General features: G+C 40.2%; 1 protein-coding gene across 1 annotated transcript; it reads left to right on the top strand.

The window, feature by feature from the left end:
• Positions 1 to 6,384: 6,384 nt before the first annotated feature.
• Positions 6,385 to 11,795, top strand: LOC112235696 (nuclear receptor subfamily 4 group A member 2-like). The gene is made up of 8 exons (XM_024404179.1): positions 6,385 to 6,548; positions 7,140 to 7,245; positions 7,479 to 8,350; positions 8,952 to 9,081; positions 9,247 to 9,410; positions 9,793 to 9,995; positions 10,159 to 10,337; positions 10,453 to 11,795. The coding sequence occupies exons 3-8, from the start codon at positions 7,481 to 7,483 to the stop codon at positions 10,707 to 10,709; spliced, it is 1,803 nt and encodes a 600-aa protein (XP_024259947.1). The 5' UTR covers positions 6,385 to 6,548; positions 7,140 to 7,245; positions 7,479 to 7,480; the 3' UTR covers positions 10,710 to 11,795.
• The last annotated feature ends 2,137 nt before the right edge of the window (positions 11,796 to 13,932 follow it).

Genomic DNA, 13,932 nt, shown 5'->3' with positions numbered 1-13,932 from the left:
GTCTCTGTAAAGATAGGATTAACATTGTCAAACCATCTCCTGATATCTCATCATTTCTAAACATAAACTGTATAGGTCTATTACATCAAGCCATTCAAATTGAGGTCTACAAGGCCAAATATTACCAAGATCACCAAAAAGTAACCAAGGTCTCTAAGCCTAGTTGGTTTCTGCACATATTTGATTTGGCTGACATGCAGTTTTCAAGTTTCACTGTAGCATTTCAACAATGTGGACTCTAGAGGCTCACCTGTTTTTCTCTGTGTCCAGTCGGCTGTGTAAGGCCATAAAAGGCTACCAATCCTTGCACTTGCTATGACAGCAGTTCCTTTGACTGCCTTTCGGAAACGCTATGCTTCCTGCAAGACAAAATACAACTTTCACAGAGAAGAAAAAAGAAAAACACAGGTCTTTATCGGCCTAGCCTATCATCATCATGATCTGTCCCCGAAAGCAGTGAGAATTGGCCTACCCCTTTTTCATTGCTTGTTCAGTTTACTGAAGGTTTAGGAAATTGCTCTCAAGGGCGCTAGTGTTGTGGTCGCTATTCTACCCTGACCAACAGTGGTGGTTTGGTGTGCAACTTTTTCCTGATACCGTCGATTTCAACCAGAGCCTGGCCTATTCAACTGTTGCCAGGACAGCCTCCTCATCAGCACCACAAGTTGGAGTGTGCAGCAGGCACGAGGCGAGACAATCCTGCCATCCAGCTGCTCAAGTAGAAAGCCATGCAGCTTATGCAAAGCTTGAGCCAATTCCCTCATCCATTCTAGGAGACTTTAGAAGGACCGAAATGGAAACATAGCAAATTATGAAGCAAAGATGGAATGACAGTAAATAGTGGCAGTGGCTCAGAGTCAGATACAAAGTTGCCTCGTGATTTCATCTATTTCTGGTTCTAATATAGATCAATTAGAATTAGCCTAGTTAAATAACAGAGACGTGATTTGAGAGTAAGATGAAATCGCATCTAATCAAACCCTGTCAATTTGTAATACAAGTAAATAAGCTGTCCTAAAACAGGCTAGACCTAAATTCATACAAAGCCCAACAGTGAGATGTAGACCTAAATTTGCCTATTTAGATCCTGTTGTCTGCCACAATGATTAGGACAGCTAGATTAATCATCAACAAAAAGATTTACAAAGAAACTATTGGTTTCCCTGATTTTCAATCCAACAGGCAATTGATTGTGGCATCAAGGCCACCTGCAGCTTCAGAATACATTTTGGGGAAAAAACAGCCCAACTTGGAAATATTGCCGCACGACATGAATATGCAGGGCCTCGATACCAGCAGTGTCATTACTAATGTTGCTGCCAATTACAGAGCATGTCATGACACTGTGATTCATGAATATTCATCAGTGACTGATATAGAGGCAGTGCTATGCAAAGGCCTCTGTCCCCATTTTACTGTCTCATTGTGAATGGTGAACGGGTACCTCCATCATACCATGGCGGCGCCTTCCAGCTGCAAGACAAGCTGTTCCATAAGGCATCGCTAGTTAACAGTATGTTATTTAAAAGTGTATTAAAGTGATGAAGTGCTCCTTGGCTCTAAAGAGCACGCATTAAAGCATATTAAGTAGACATTTAAGCTTGTAAAGTGGGAATGTTGAAATGGGGGGGGGAAAGACAAGGCAATGGAACGCCTTTAGGGTGAGCCTGCTCGGGAAAGTTAAGGTTCCTTACAGTCCGTGTCATGAAGTTTGTCAGTTCTATCAACAAATATATCAAATAGGCTACTGTGGAAAATGTTTTACCCTGAGCTACTAAACTAGGCTAAATCTATGTATCAGTATGCGACCAAATCCTTTATCTTATTTAAAAACTGCGTGACCTGAAACATTGCACTGTAGTAAGAAAGGTGGATACTGGATAACACTGCCAGTGACGGTTAAGACATCAATAGGTTACCTGGGTCGTTCCATGAAAAGAGTGCCTTTTTTTGCGTCCCTTGATATTTGAAGTCGAAATTTGCGCGCCAATTCTGAATTTTCTTAACGCCTGTTATATTCAATGAAGTGCCCTTTAATAAAGATCACATGAAGAATGCAATCAATCTGATTTTCAATATGAATAAGGACTTGCTAACGTGTAAGAATTCTGCATTTTGACATGTCCCTCAGTGCCCCCTCTGTGACTTTCAGGAAGATTTTAACCCCCTAAACGACAACATTTCTCCAAGTTCTGTGTACGTACCATCATTATAAAGCCCTAGTTATTTTCTTGCTTTTACAAAGTCATTTTTAAAGATAATTATTTATTTCATGTGATTAGTGGATTAGTATATATTTTTAATTTAACCTCTTGAGATGGGAAAAAGTATTTTTTATGAAGTTGAATATGAGCTCTTTGCGACAGAATGATAAAATGTGGTGAAATCAAACATTTTTTTTGACCACTTCTCAAAAAACACAGAATTGGTAGAACACACCTACTCGTGAGTTGCATGAGCAAGTTGCAGCTTGTGTACCCTAAAGACGATTTCAATATAATTACGGCTAGCCTACATTTCCCTTCACCCTGACCTGTGCATAATTCTGGGTGGACACTGGGAAATGCAGGCATTTCCATACTAGCTAGGACATTTACTATGGTAAAGCAATGTATGTATTATCATTATCCATTTAGCTAGCTCTGGTGGTCTACTATGGTAGTATACTAGCTAGCTAGCCACAATAAACAACTGGTTAATCTAGCTAATATTTAGCACTGACACTGACATGGTTGTTATGACAGGGCAGGGCAGCTTCTGGAGCTTGCAGTATTTCTACTCTAGCGAATAATACAGTGACCCTAGCTGTACAGTGTCCCTAGCTGTACAGTGTCCCTAGCTAAAGTTAGCAGTAATTGCAATGGCATCTTGAGCAACTTAGTCAAAAGTTGTCACCTCATAGCCTAATGTTAGTTAGCTGAGCTGGTTAGCTAGAGTTACGGAGAGAAAACCACAGGTTCCTAATGCATGTCAAAGAAAATGGTTCAGAATCTCTGGGTGCATTCTGACAAGTGATTATGTATGCTGGTATGTGTATGCCATGGGGGGGGATCTTGTGCTAAAAATGAATGAACTTACAGTTCTTCTGATGTCTCTGGCAGCTATTAACCTGCACAGACCCCAGGATCAATGATTGCAAAGTGTGAAAACAACAACTTGAGAGCCCGGTAGGCGACCGGTTGCTAGCAACAACCTCTTGGCAGTCGAACCAAGAAGTAGATTCATATAATGAGCATCCCAGTAAACCAATCAAAACAGAGATAATAGAGTGTTGTCCAATCATGATTGATCCTATTTTATCAAGGAGAGAAACTGCACACCACTTGCCTCAGACCGACCCTCTATGTGTGCAAGTAGACTACTGTACAGTAAGACCATGGCCATGCGTGGTGGTCTATTTGTGACAGAGGTCAGTTTAACAGATGCTGACCTTGTCAGGGCTAGTGTTCAGATAAGCAGTGATGATGGTTCATGGACAGCACTTGTTTCAGCACCTTGGACAGATCTCTCTTCTTTTTTTCTTTTTTAAAAACTTTGTATGACAACGCACACTTTTTTTCAGCACCATGGACAGCAACTTTTTGTTTTTACAGTCTGCCTATGGGCAGAACACAATCACGCGTGCACGCTCGCACACACACACACACACACACACACACACACACACACACACACACACACACACACACACAGACACACACACTGTACAATTGTCATCTAATGAGTTCTAATATACTCCCGGGTCAATAAAAGACCGAGCGCAACACGCATGCACACACACATTTGACAGTGATTAGCAATGCCAGTCTAAACTCCATCCACCACAGATTTAACAGCTATCATTTTTAGAAAATATCTTTGCTCTGATTTGATTATATATGATTAGCGCCCCACGTCCAAATGATTGTCAATTAATTGTGCATATAAATGAGGTACTTGGTTATTCTACAGTAAAATGGGCAATTAAATTGCTAATTGTATTTTCATTTGAAACTTTAATTGGTAAACGGATAACAGTAGATTAAGGAACAGCAGTAGGCTCATAATGCACCGTAACAACTGAGACTTTCAGGATAAAGTTGTTGGGCTTCATTACTCATCCTTGTTAGAAAAAATATGCAACGTGCTTGTTGTTGTGACATAATGGTGTTTGGCTAATAAACTATGTTGCATTGGGGGTATAAAGAGGAAAATGTTTCCTTGATTTGACAAAAGCAACACCGCTTAATAATATGGGAGTATCTGTAGGTATATGCAAAACCTGAACTGTTCCCATTTTGTAGGGTCCCACTGTCATAGGATGCCAAGCCTATGATAATTTGAGGAACGTTGCTATTGACTCACCATACAAGAACACCTGTAATTCACTGTAACTGATGCACTTTAGGCCTACAACAAAGGTAGAAGGTATTTTGTTATTCTGTTTTGAACACATACTTTGGCCTATCTACTTTTTCAGAGGGTAGACTGAATGAGATGTAGACACCATCTAGTTTTTCCAAGCACTCCCTGCAAATACAACACCGTTTAAAAACAATTGACTTGACTAACCAAGACTCATACAGGATCTAGGTCTAGGCTAACAACTTTTGAAATTCCACTGAGCAGGAATACGGTGAAGTCTGCGTTTACAAAACGTTTGATTTTCCATGTCAGTAAAGGTGATTTCATACGCTTCTAAAGCGTAATGTTGTAGCCTTAGTTCACTCAAGTCAGAGGTAAATAGGGATTGCATGATCTATGGGTGATGAACAATAGTGTCCTCTAGAGGTGAGTGCAACCATGAAGTGTTGTTTGGGTTCTCCCCCCCTCCCCCCCCTGTCCCTTAGTTATCACTATGTTATGACTATAACAGAGCTCACTGATCGTGGACCGTGGGTTCATAATCCCATGGAAATATGAATTTAGATGAAGACACAGGCTATGTGTTAGTGAGTACAAGACGATTGAATTGTTGACTCTAAGCCTACTAATTTCCCTCTCAAAGCTGCATAAGTTTGTGGCAGAATATTCACACCCTATCGTCCTTAGCCTCAGTGGCAGATACATGCTGCTAAAATAAGCAGTTGTGGAATAGGCCTACACTCGTAGAGAAAAAGAACCAAAAGGGGTTCTGTGTTTGCTTCATAAATGACACCCCTTAAGGTTCTTCTATAGAACCCTATATGGAACCCAGGGGTTCTATTTGGAACCAATGTTGGTTCAGTGAAGAAGAACCCCTGATAAAAAAAAACCCTGACCCCCTGAACCCCACAAAGGGGTTCTATATAAAGGGGGGGGATATATGAAACAAGAAATAGAACCCTTGGTTATATCCTGAACCTTTTTTCAAAGACTGTGTAGTGGACACACATGCAAGTAGGTCTAAACTAAAGACCAGCAATACTGCTACAGCACAATAACAATAGGAACACGACTATGACTGGAGGTCTGTTGACTGTGTCAACGCCGTCGTTTGTCAAAGCCGTCGTGCGATCTCCCTATCGCGTTTCCCTTTCTCGATGAAATTGGCTCGCCCGTGACAACTTGCTCTTCACACGTAATAATGAGCCCTGCCCACGGTTCTATAGTCTGCTCGTGAGCAGCGGAGAACATGACTGACGGCTTGTGAAAAAGGTAGACCACACACCCACGCCATTATGGATTTGTTGGAGTCCAATTGAAATCTACTAGTTGAGTTTAAAGATAGCCAGGAATAATATTGACCCACCGCCCATTAGCCTATCTAACCAAACAAAGTGGTGAACCGCTCTGGAGGCCACCACTAGGTTGATTATGACATGCATGGATAAACAAATCACTGCAACTAAAACATGATCGAATGTTGAGCAAATATTTCACTTGGCAAAAAAAGCAGGCATACGCTATTCGTGTTCCAAAAACGGCTTCTACGCGTACTGACATATTGCAAAAGAGCTTTACCTGTACAATTCGTGTGAACCTCTGTGACCTGTTGTGCGTCGTTCCTAGGCTCTTTTGAATACCTGGCTGCGGCTACGAAATACCTAAGATGAGACACCTGGCTGGTTGAAGCTAACGATGAGAATGATGTTCAGCACAAACAGGTGATGAACTCAGTCTAAACAGAATGGCACAGTAAAGCTTGGCTTGAATATATATAGATATTTACATTTCTGTTCATTAACCCGTTTTCCATATGTCAATAATGTTTTCCTATACTTTTTTATGGTACACAATCAGTAAGGAGAGCCGTCTCAGGTGTACATATACACAGGCTATGCAACGGACTCGGCGTGTTGACTGGACCATGTTCCAAAAGAGATTGGTGCAGGCCACTGGCGACGCAGATGACGTTGTGATGTGAAACACGTGGGCTGTGCTGCCCAGAGCTCACATAAACAAAGGCACATTGGCAGACGGGGTAGTCGATGGTTGTATTGCGCGCAGTGCTCTGAGGAAGTCGTATATATTGCTTGGTATTGTAGGCTATACTCTCGCTCACACATTGGAGCTTTTTACAGAATTGAAGAAGACTATCTACATGCTTTATGCATGGATTGACAACCACGTTTCTGGTGTGAAAGAAGGTAGGTTGGTTTATTTTAATAAGCGTTATGTTTATTTTTAATAAGCGGGCTGTGTCTGAATTTTTAGTTGTGACATCTTGCTTTGTAGAAAATGATTGGGAGGCATCGAAAAAACAGTTTTTCTGTAACAGTTTAATTCTCAGGCATTGTGTCCTGTTAATTAAGCATTGTTACTGTACACATTGGGAATGGTACTTACGGATGTAGAATTGTTACATTTGACATGGATTTCTCAACGTTACTTTGGAAAGGAGAAGTTGCGAAAGTCATTGATGTCAATACCGTTGAGGGTGGATGTTCAGCGACGAACTTCAAAATTCTTCATTCAAAATGTCATGCGTGTGTATAACATATAACGGGCAACTGCGAAGCACTGTGTGATTTTAAAGCTCATCCATGCGGTTCATCATCTAACCTTTGTCTATAAGGCTATAGCTTAGGCTGTGAGGCGCGCATAAGTAAAAGCATAGTGAACATGTCGCGATATTGTGCTTAATTGCTTAGCGTGTTTCTCACCGATTCCTGGAGTACACATTGACTTCTCTGATGCGTTTTCTAAATGAATGTAAGTAAAAGTGATTATTTCTTTAGGGGACGAGTCCAGAAAAGAGACTCTTTCTTGAATCCTGACCCCATACACCTCCAGACAACATTGTCTATTTCAAGTGTCACCGAAAAAACAGTCCCAAGACCAAAGGTAGGAGAGTAAATTCTACATTATATTATAAAGAATGATTATGAATAGTTCCGAAGTATTTCGAAATTGTCCCGTTTAAAACAATGCGATTTAAACAAGTTATCTGAACATAAGATCAGATCCGGATCTAAATTATTTAGAATTATTGTTATTTTGTAGATGATATGGCATGTCTATAGTTTGTAGTTTATAAATGGATTTTAACATCAACATGTTGTCACTTTCGTTTTCAGCCATGCCCTGCGTTCAGGCTCAGTATGGGTCATCACCGCAAGGAGCCAGCCCCGCTTCGCAGAGCTACAGCTACCACACCGCTGGAGAATACAACTGCGACTTCTTAACACCTGAGTTTGTTAAGTTTAGTATGGACCTGACCAACACTGAGATCACAGCTACTACTTCTCTCCCTAGTTTCAGCACATTCATTGACAACTATAGCACCAGTTACGACGTTAAACCGCCCTGTCTATATCAAATGCCGCATTCTGGAGAGCAGTCCTCCATCAAAGTCGAGGACGTCCAGATGCACAGCTATCATCAGCAGAGCCATTTACCACCTCAGTCGGAAGAGATGATGGCCCACTCCGGGTCAATTTACTTCAAACCCTCCTCACCTCACGCCCCAACCACACCAAACTTCCAGGTTCAGCCCAATCACATGTGGGAGGACCCTGGGTCCCTCCACAGTTTCCACCAGAACTATGTGGCTGCGACCTCTCATATGATAGACCAGCGCAAAAACCCGGTGTCAAGGCTGTCACTATTCTCCTTCAAACAGTCCCCTCCTGGTACCCCTGTGTCGAGTTGCCAGATGCGATTCGATGGTCCACTGCACGTCTCCATGAACCACGACAACCCAGGGGCACACCGAGGCTTAGACAGCCAGAGCTTCGCGGTACCCAGTGCTCTAAGAAAACAGGCCGGCTTAGCCTTCCCCCACTCCCTTCAGCTCGGCCATGGACACCAGTTGATGGACAGCCAAGTCCATTCGCCCCCGTCCCGCGGTTCACCGTCAAACGAGGGTCTGTGCGCAGTGTGTGGGGACAACGCTGCTTGCCAGCATTATGGAGTGAGAACCTGCGAGGGTTGCAAAGGATTTTTTAAGGTGAGCTTTTGTTGATTGTGAATTATGCAACTCAATTATTACAATTATTAATGGTATTATTAGGCCTGTTGTTTTTTTTGTCAGACAATTGTCGTATTGGTAGGCCTGTTGTTTTTTTGTCAGACAATTGTCGTATTGTTATTTTAATATTCCTCTTATTATTGGTGGTGGGAGTATGCCCAGTAAACCATTATGACAATTGTAATAACATTTGGATATCATTTTCAACAAGTCATTAAAAACTCTCAGTGTTGTGAGCTCTTTTTGTGATATAACAGTCATCTCTGGACTAGAAAGTGTCACAATATTCCCCATGGTCAAATTAAATGGTGACTTTATTTCGAACCCCTGTTCAATGGCCTAATCTTACCTCTTTAAATAGAGGTGGTCTCAGAGGGCCGTAAAATTATGAATGCCCACGGATTTGTATTTACTGAACCCCTTCGGTTCCTCGCATATATAACAGCCCAAAACTGGAAGGATGGATGTGCTGTTACAATATCAATCATCCTATATAGCGCTGCTCAATGAGTGCTAGCTTTGTATTCATTGTACAGGCACTGATGTCCATGCTAAACGTCTGTTGTCTTCACCTTTGCAGCGCACTGTTCAGAAAAATGCTAAATACGTGTGTTTAGCGAACAAAAATTGTCCTGTCGATAAACGCCGAAGAAACCGTTGCCAATACTGCCGTTTCCAGAAGTGCATGGTTGTCGGAATGGTCAAAGAGGGTAAGGACATACTGTGGTCACTTTGATTGTTTGTGTCCGTGCATGGTCATAAAGCACCTGCGGTCCTGCGCGTAAAGTTTGCGCGTAAAGCAAGTTGAGACTTTACGCACAACAATCAAAGTTAAATACAATTCTATATTTTCTCTTGTCTTCCTTTTAACACAGTTGTCCGGACCGCTAATCTAAAGGGTCGAAGAGGCCGTCTTCCCTCCAAACCTAAAAGTCCCCAAGACGCCTCACCACCCTCGCCGCCTGTCAGTCTCATAAGTGCCCTTGTTAGGTCCCATGTCGATTCCAACCCGTCCATGTCTGGCTTGGACTATTCAAGAGTGAGTTTACCATTTAATTCCCTTCAATAAATTGTGTATGAACATAAACACTGTCTTTCTGATTTATAATATAATTCGAGTGAAAATACAACGTTTGAACAAACCATGTCTGGATTTATTTGATCATGTTTCGATGTGCATTTGTCACACAATTTATGGACTTCAAAAGTTTTGTGTAAGACAGGTCTGGATTCAAAACTTTGTCCGTCTTTTAAGGTGGCATATTTTACTTAAGTAAATCGCTTTGAAACGGAGAACTCAATAAAAAGAAGACATGAATTTAATAGTAAGAAAGCACTCCCCTCCTAGAAATAGGCTTTGCAATTTCACGGGTTATATATTTTAAAGGACCTCATTAAGCCCTGTTGAAATTAAATTCCAGTTTCAGTCTAACCCTGACTACCAAATGAGTGGAGACGACACCCAGCACATCCAGCAGTTCTATGATCTCCTGACGGGTTCCATGGAGATTATCCGAGGTTGGGCGGAAAAGATCCCTGGGTTTTCTGATCTTCCGAAGCAGGATCAAGATCTCCTCTTCGAATCAGCCTTTCTGGAACTTTTTGTTCTGCGGCTGGCATACAGGTAAGCCTCTTCGTAATTATGAAATAACCTCGACTATAATAAAGATCCACCCCCCCTTCAAGCTCCGTTGCTTTGGCTTTTATTAGCCACCCAATAATTAGGAGCCTCTTAAATCCCCATTTATTGCTCATAGTAATTAATGACACTTTGTTATTAATTGCAGGTCCAACCCAGTGGAAGGCAAACTCATTTTTTGCAACGGGGTGGTCTTGCACAGGCTGCAGTGCGTCCGAGGATTTGGGGAATGGATAGACTCGATTGTGGAGTTTTCCTCTAACTTGCAGAGCATGAACATCGACATATCAGCATTCTCCTGCATCGCCGCTCTTGCTATGGTAACAGGTAAGCAAAAATAGGACATATTTCAATTGAATCCCTCTCCCAAGTGTTAGACTGTTTAAATGTGTTTCTTGTATTCTCATTTTGGTAATTATGTTTTATTATTTTCATGTTACAGAGAGGCATGGGCTTAAGGAACCCAAGAGGGTTGAAGAACTTCAAAACAAGATAGTGAACTGCCTCAAAGACCAAGTGACATTCAATGGCGGAGGCTTGACTCGTCCGAACTACTTGTCAAAACTTTTGGGAAAACTCCCTGAACTTCGCACGCTATGTACACAAGGTCTGCAGCGTATCTTCTACTTAAAACTCGAAGACTTGGTTCCTCCGCCAGCAATAATTGACAAACTTTTCCTCGACACTCTACCTTTTTAAATGGACTTTAAAACGGACTTTTAATGAGACCTCAAAGAACTTCCACAGACTCTGTTTGAGTCAGCCTAACACATTTTTTTAGATTTTAACTCTGAATATTTCCAAGCTCCCTAGTACAATCCCCTACATCCTGATCAAGGATCCATGAAATAGATACAAAGAAGAGTGAGAAAAAATTGGCCTCAGAAAACCCACTGATGCTCGATTTTTTTATAGGCCTAATCCCCAGTATAGCCATTCGGGGAAAGTCTCCAAGGCCAATTCTCGACCAAGTTAAAAAAAAACTTTCTTGCAACTATTAGCCTATTTTCCTTGTTGTTGACCAAACATCTGTTCCATTGATAACGCATACTGATATGTAATATATTTCATTTATAAATATGCACATATATGATAGATTATGTGACGCGTCCAATGCGTCAATTTATAACACGTGTAAAAAAGTTCGTTAATGACAAAATGCCATTTTTCTTTTATGACTTGTGCCTATATGTGTTTCTGTCAGGATCCCAGAGGTATGGAAGTATTTCGAAAAGACGACGCATGTTGTAGGTTTTATAGGCACTTGCTGTCGAGGAGTCTATATTATATACCGGACACTATGTAGTCTGCTAGATTTTATAAAGATTCGTAGTACTGGCACACCTTTTATGTATGACGCATATGTGAAAAGTATCTCCATCTGTATAGATAAAGAGGGATCCATGGTGTTTGTAAAACTGTCAGACATTCCTTGTTTGTATGTGTTGTAAGTATTGTTGCTGTTGAATATAAACGTTTATATATTTATTATTTTATTGCCAAAAGCTAAATTAAGCATGGGAGCAGTTTAAATGATTTCAAACCATCATAATTCATGCTGAGCACGTTGTCTATGTTTTATGTCTTATAGACGTCTAGATAGTTATAATTTCACACATTAGAAAATGAACAATTCGTCCTATATAAAAGATAAATAAGTGTGCGGTACATCCTTTGCCTTCTTGGTGTATTTGAGTAGGCTATTGCAATGCATTCGGTGCCGAATTCCAAACGTTTAGAGAGAAAGAGATATTTAATGTTTACAAATAAAACTTTTAAATCATTTTTTCTTGCGAAACAATTCCTCATAATTGATTTTTCCTTTACAAATAGTTTACAGGTGCATCTAAATGAAATCATTCAATCCCAAATTAGTTTAGTGAATTATTGCTTTCCTTTAAATATAGTGTACATTTTGACGAAATTCTTTCTCGGTATGTCTTAAGGAATATTTTGTTTGTTTGTTCAGACTACGCAGAAATAAGATGTTACTAGTTAGGCTGTGATTACAAGTGGATTTCTGATTACAGTGAAATAACGTACAATTTACATTAACGCAACAAAAAAAAAATATTTTATCAAAAATAGATAACCCTCAGTAATTGGCATGAATGCTTGAAATGTGTTTGGTTTATGTAAGTGTTTCATTGAGGTAGGATATGTATGATTCAATGTATTTGATATTTATTTGCAAGAAAGAGGGGAACATTAGCAGTTTGCTAAAAAAAACAAAAAAAGTCGGAACGTCTTGGACTCAAAATAATTGGACAAACATTGTTCATTATTTTCTCTTATTTGTAGCATATAAGCCTACATAACCAAAAGACACGTTCAACAAGTATTGGGAATATTGACATTTCAAGAGAAGTGGCATGCTGACGTGGCATCCATAAGGCCCATAGCCTACATTTAAATTGATAGATAAATTGACAGCCGAGAACATAATAAAATAAAATGTCCCTGTCTTTATTTATGCAATCACGCCAGAAGGACGAGGCTGCTATCAAACCAAAGAAGTAAAACCGTCTCAAAACAGTTGGATGGACACGGTACATTTTGCATCATTTCTGACAGCTTTTTATATTTGCTAACCAACAGTAGAATATCTGTCAAAAAACATAGTTGTCCGAAGTCTGATTTATCCTGGACAAAATAATGGACAATATAATTGAAAAGGCGTTTTGGAACGAAATTAATAGACAAACAGGAGTAATTCAAGTTATGAAAGGAATATTAGGGTATCTACTTTGGAGTTATGGCGTATATGATTTAGGAAAATAACTAAATAAAGTATCCTTATTTCAATTTAATCAGTCTCATTAATTTGAAGATAAACTATGACTGGCCTATATAATAATTACTGAAACATTTAAGTTTAAACTATAGTAGACTATTGCTTACTTGATGTCAGAGGCGCGAAAAGGAGTTATTACTTCCTCATTGAAATAGGTCTGTTCTTTTTTTAAACTTAGAAGTTAACGGTTTTTTAAAAGTTGTTTTGTCAGTTCCAGAGGTGTGGAAACACACTCCAGAGCAGTAGCCTATGCCGGTAGGCTATAGCCTATATACCAAACAAGAAAACTGCCACAATTGAAACAGAGATAGCATCAAGTTAATTCATTAGGGCACTACTCTGAACAATATGAAAGCTGTTTGTGCTCAAGTACCATGACCATTTTATAAAGCACCTTTACCGCCAACTATCACTTGCTCGTAGCCACATACTGTACGGAGTGCGGAAAGGCTCGTGTCCCTCTGCTGATTGGGGATATGGATCTGATACACAGCCGTTCTGACTATGTAAATTGATTTTGGGCCCTGATCAACCAATGTATTAGTCCGTCATCTCCAAATCTCAGAAAGGACCCACAAAGGTGTCACATAGCCCATTGTAATCGTTTAATATCACTTTGAATCTATGTAATTAGGGGGTTTTCAATTGGCCATGTCTTGTGATATCAGATGGATATTTGACATCAGACAAATGCTTTTCTCATCAAGTAAATATGTCTTAGTGTATGTAATAATATTGCCCGCAGGACCACACGTTGTGCTTAACCCGCATTTTTCACATTGGCAATGATTTATAGTTTGCATATGAACGCACTGAATTATATATAGCTTCATATGTAGGCATACACATAGCCTATACATTGTCACATAAAAGTACTTGAGACATTGTTCACCATTGTACTGCTACATTACAGATGCAATTAAGAAACCACAGGCAAAAACCCAAACAGGCAATTGAACTATACTGTCATTGCTGGTCACATCACTCTCCCCTAAAAGGAAAGTGATGTGTGGCTCTAAGGCGATGTCTGGATCTTATCCACAAATGATACAAGATGTATTACATGATCAACATGGCAGCAGTATAGCTCGTCTTTAAAGTTCTTAGCAGAAGGCTATAAATTGTCTA

This window comes from Oncorhynchus tshawytscha, linkage group LG03, assembly GCF_018296145.1.
Source record: "Oncorhynchus tshawytscha isolate Ot180627B linkage group LG03, Otsh_v2.0, whole genome shotgun sequence".
In the NCBI taxonomy this organism is placed as follows: Eukaryota; Metazoa; Chordata; class Actinopteri; order Salmoniformes; family Salmonidae; genus Oncorhynchus; species Oncorhynchus tshawytscha.
This window is presented reverse-complemented; position numbering and strand designations above follow the sequence as displayed.

Excerpts from the sequence above, each read along its gene's own strand:
- LOC112235696 (XM_024404179.1), top strand. The coding sequence starts at position 7,481 with ATGCCCTGCGTTCAGGCTCAGTATGGGTCATCACCGCAAGGAGCCAGC. Across the intron at positions 9,411-9,792 it reads CTGGCTTGGACTATTCAAGA|TTTCAGTCTAACCCTGACTA; the intron begins GTGAGTTTACCA and ends ATTAAATTCCAG. Across the intron at positions 9,996-10,158 it reads GTTCTGCGGCTGGCATACAG|GTCCAACCCAGTGGAAGGCA; the intron begins GTAAGCCTCTTC and ends TATTAATTGCAG.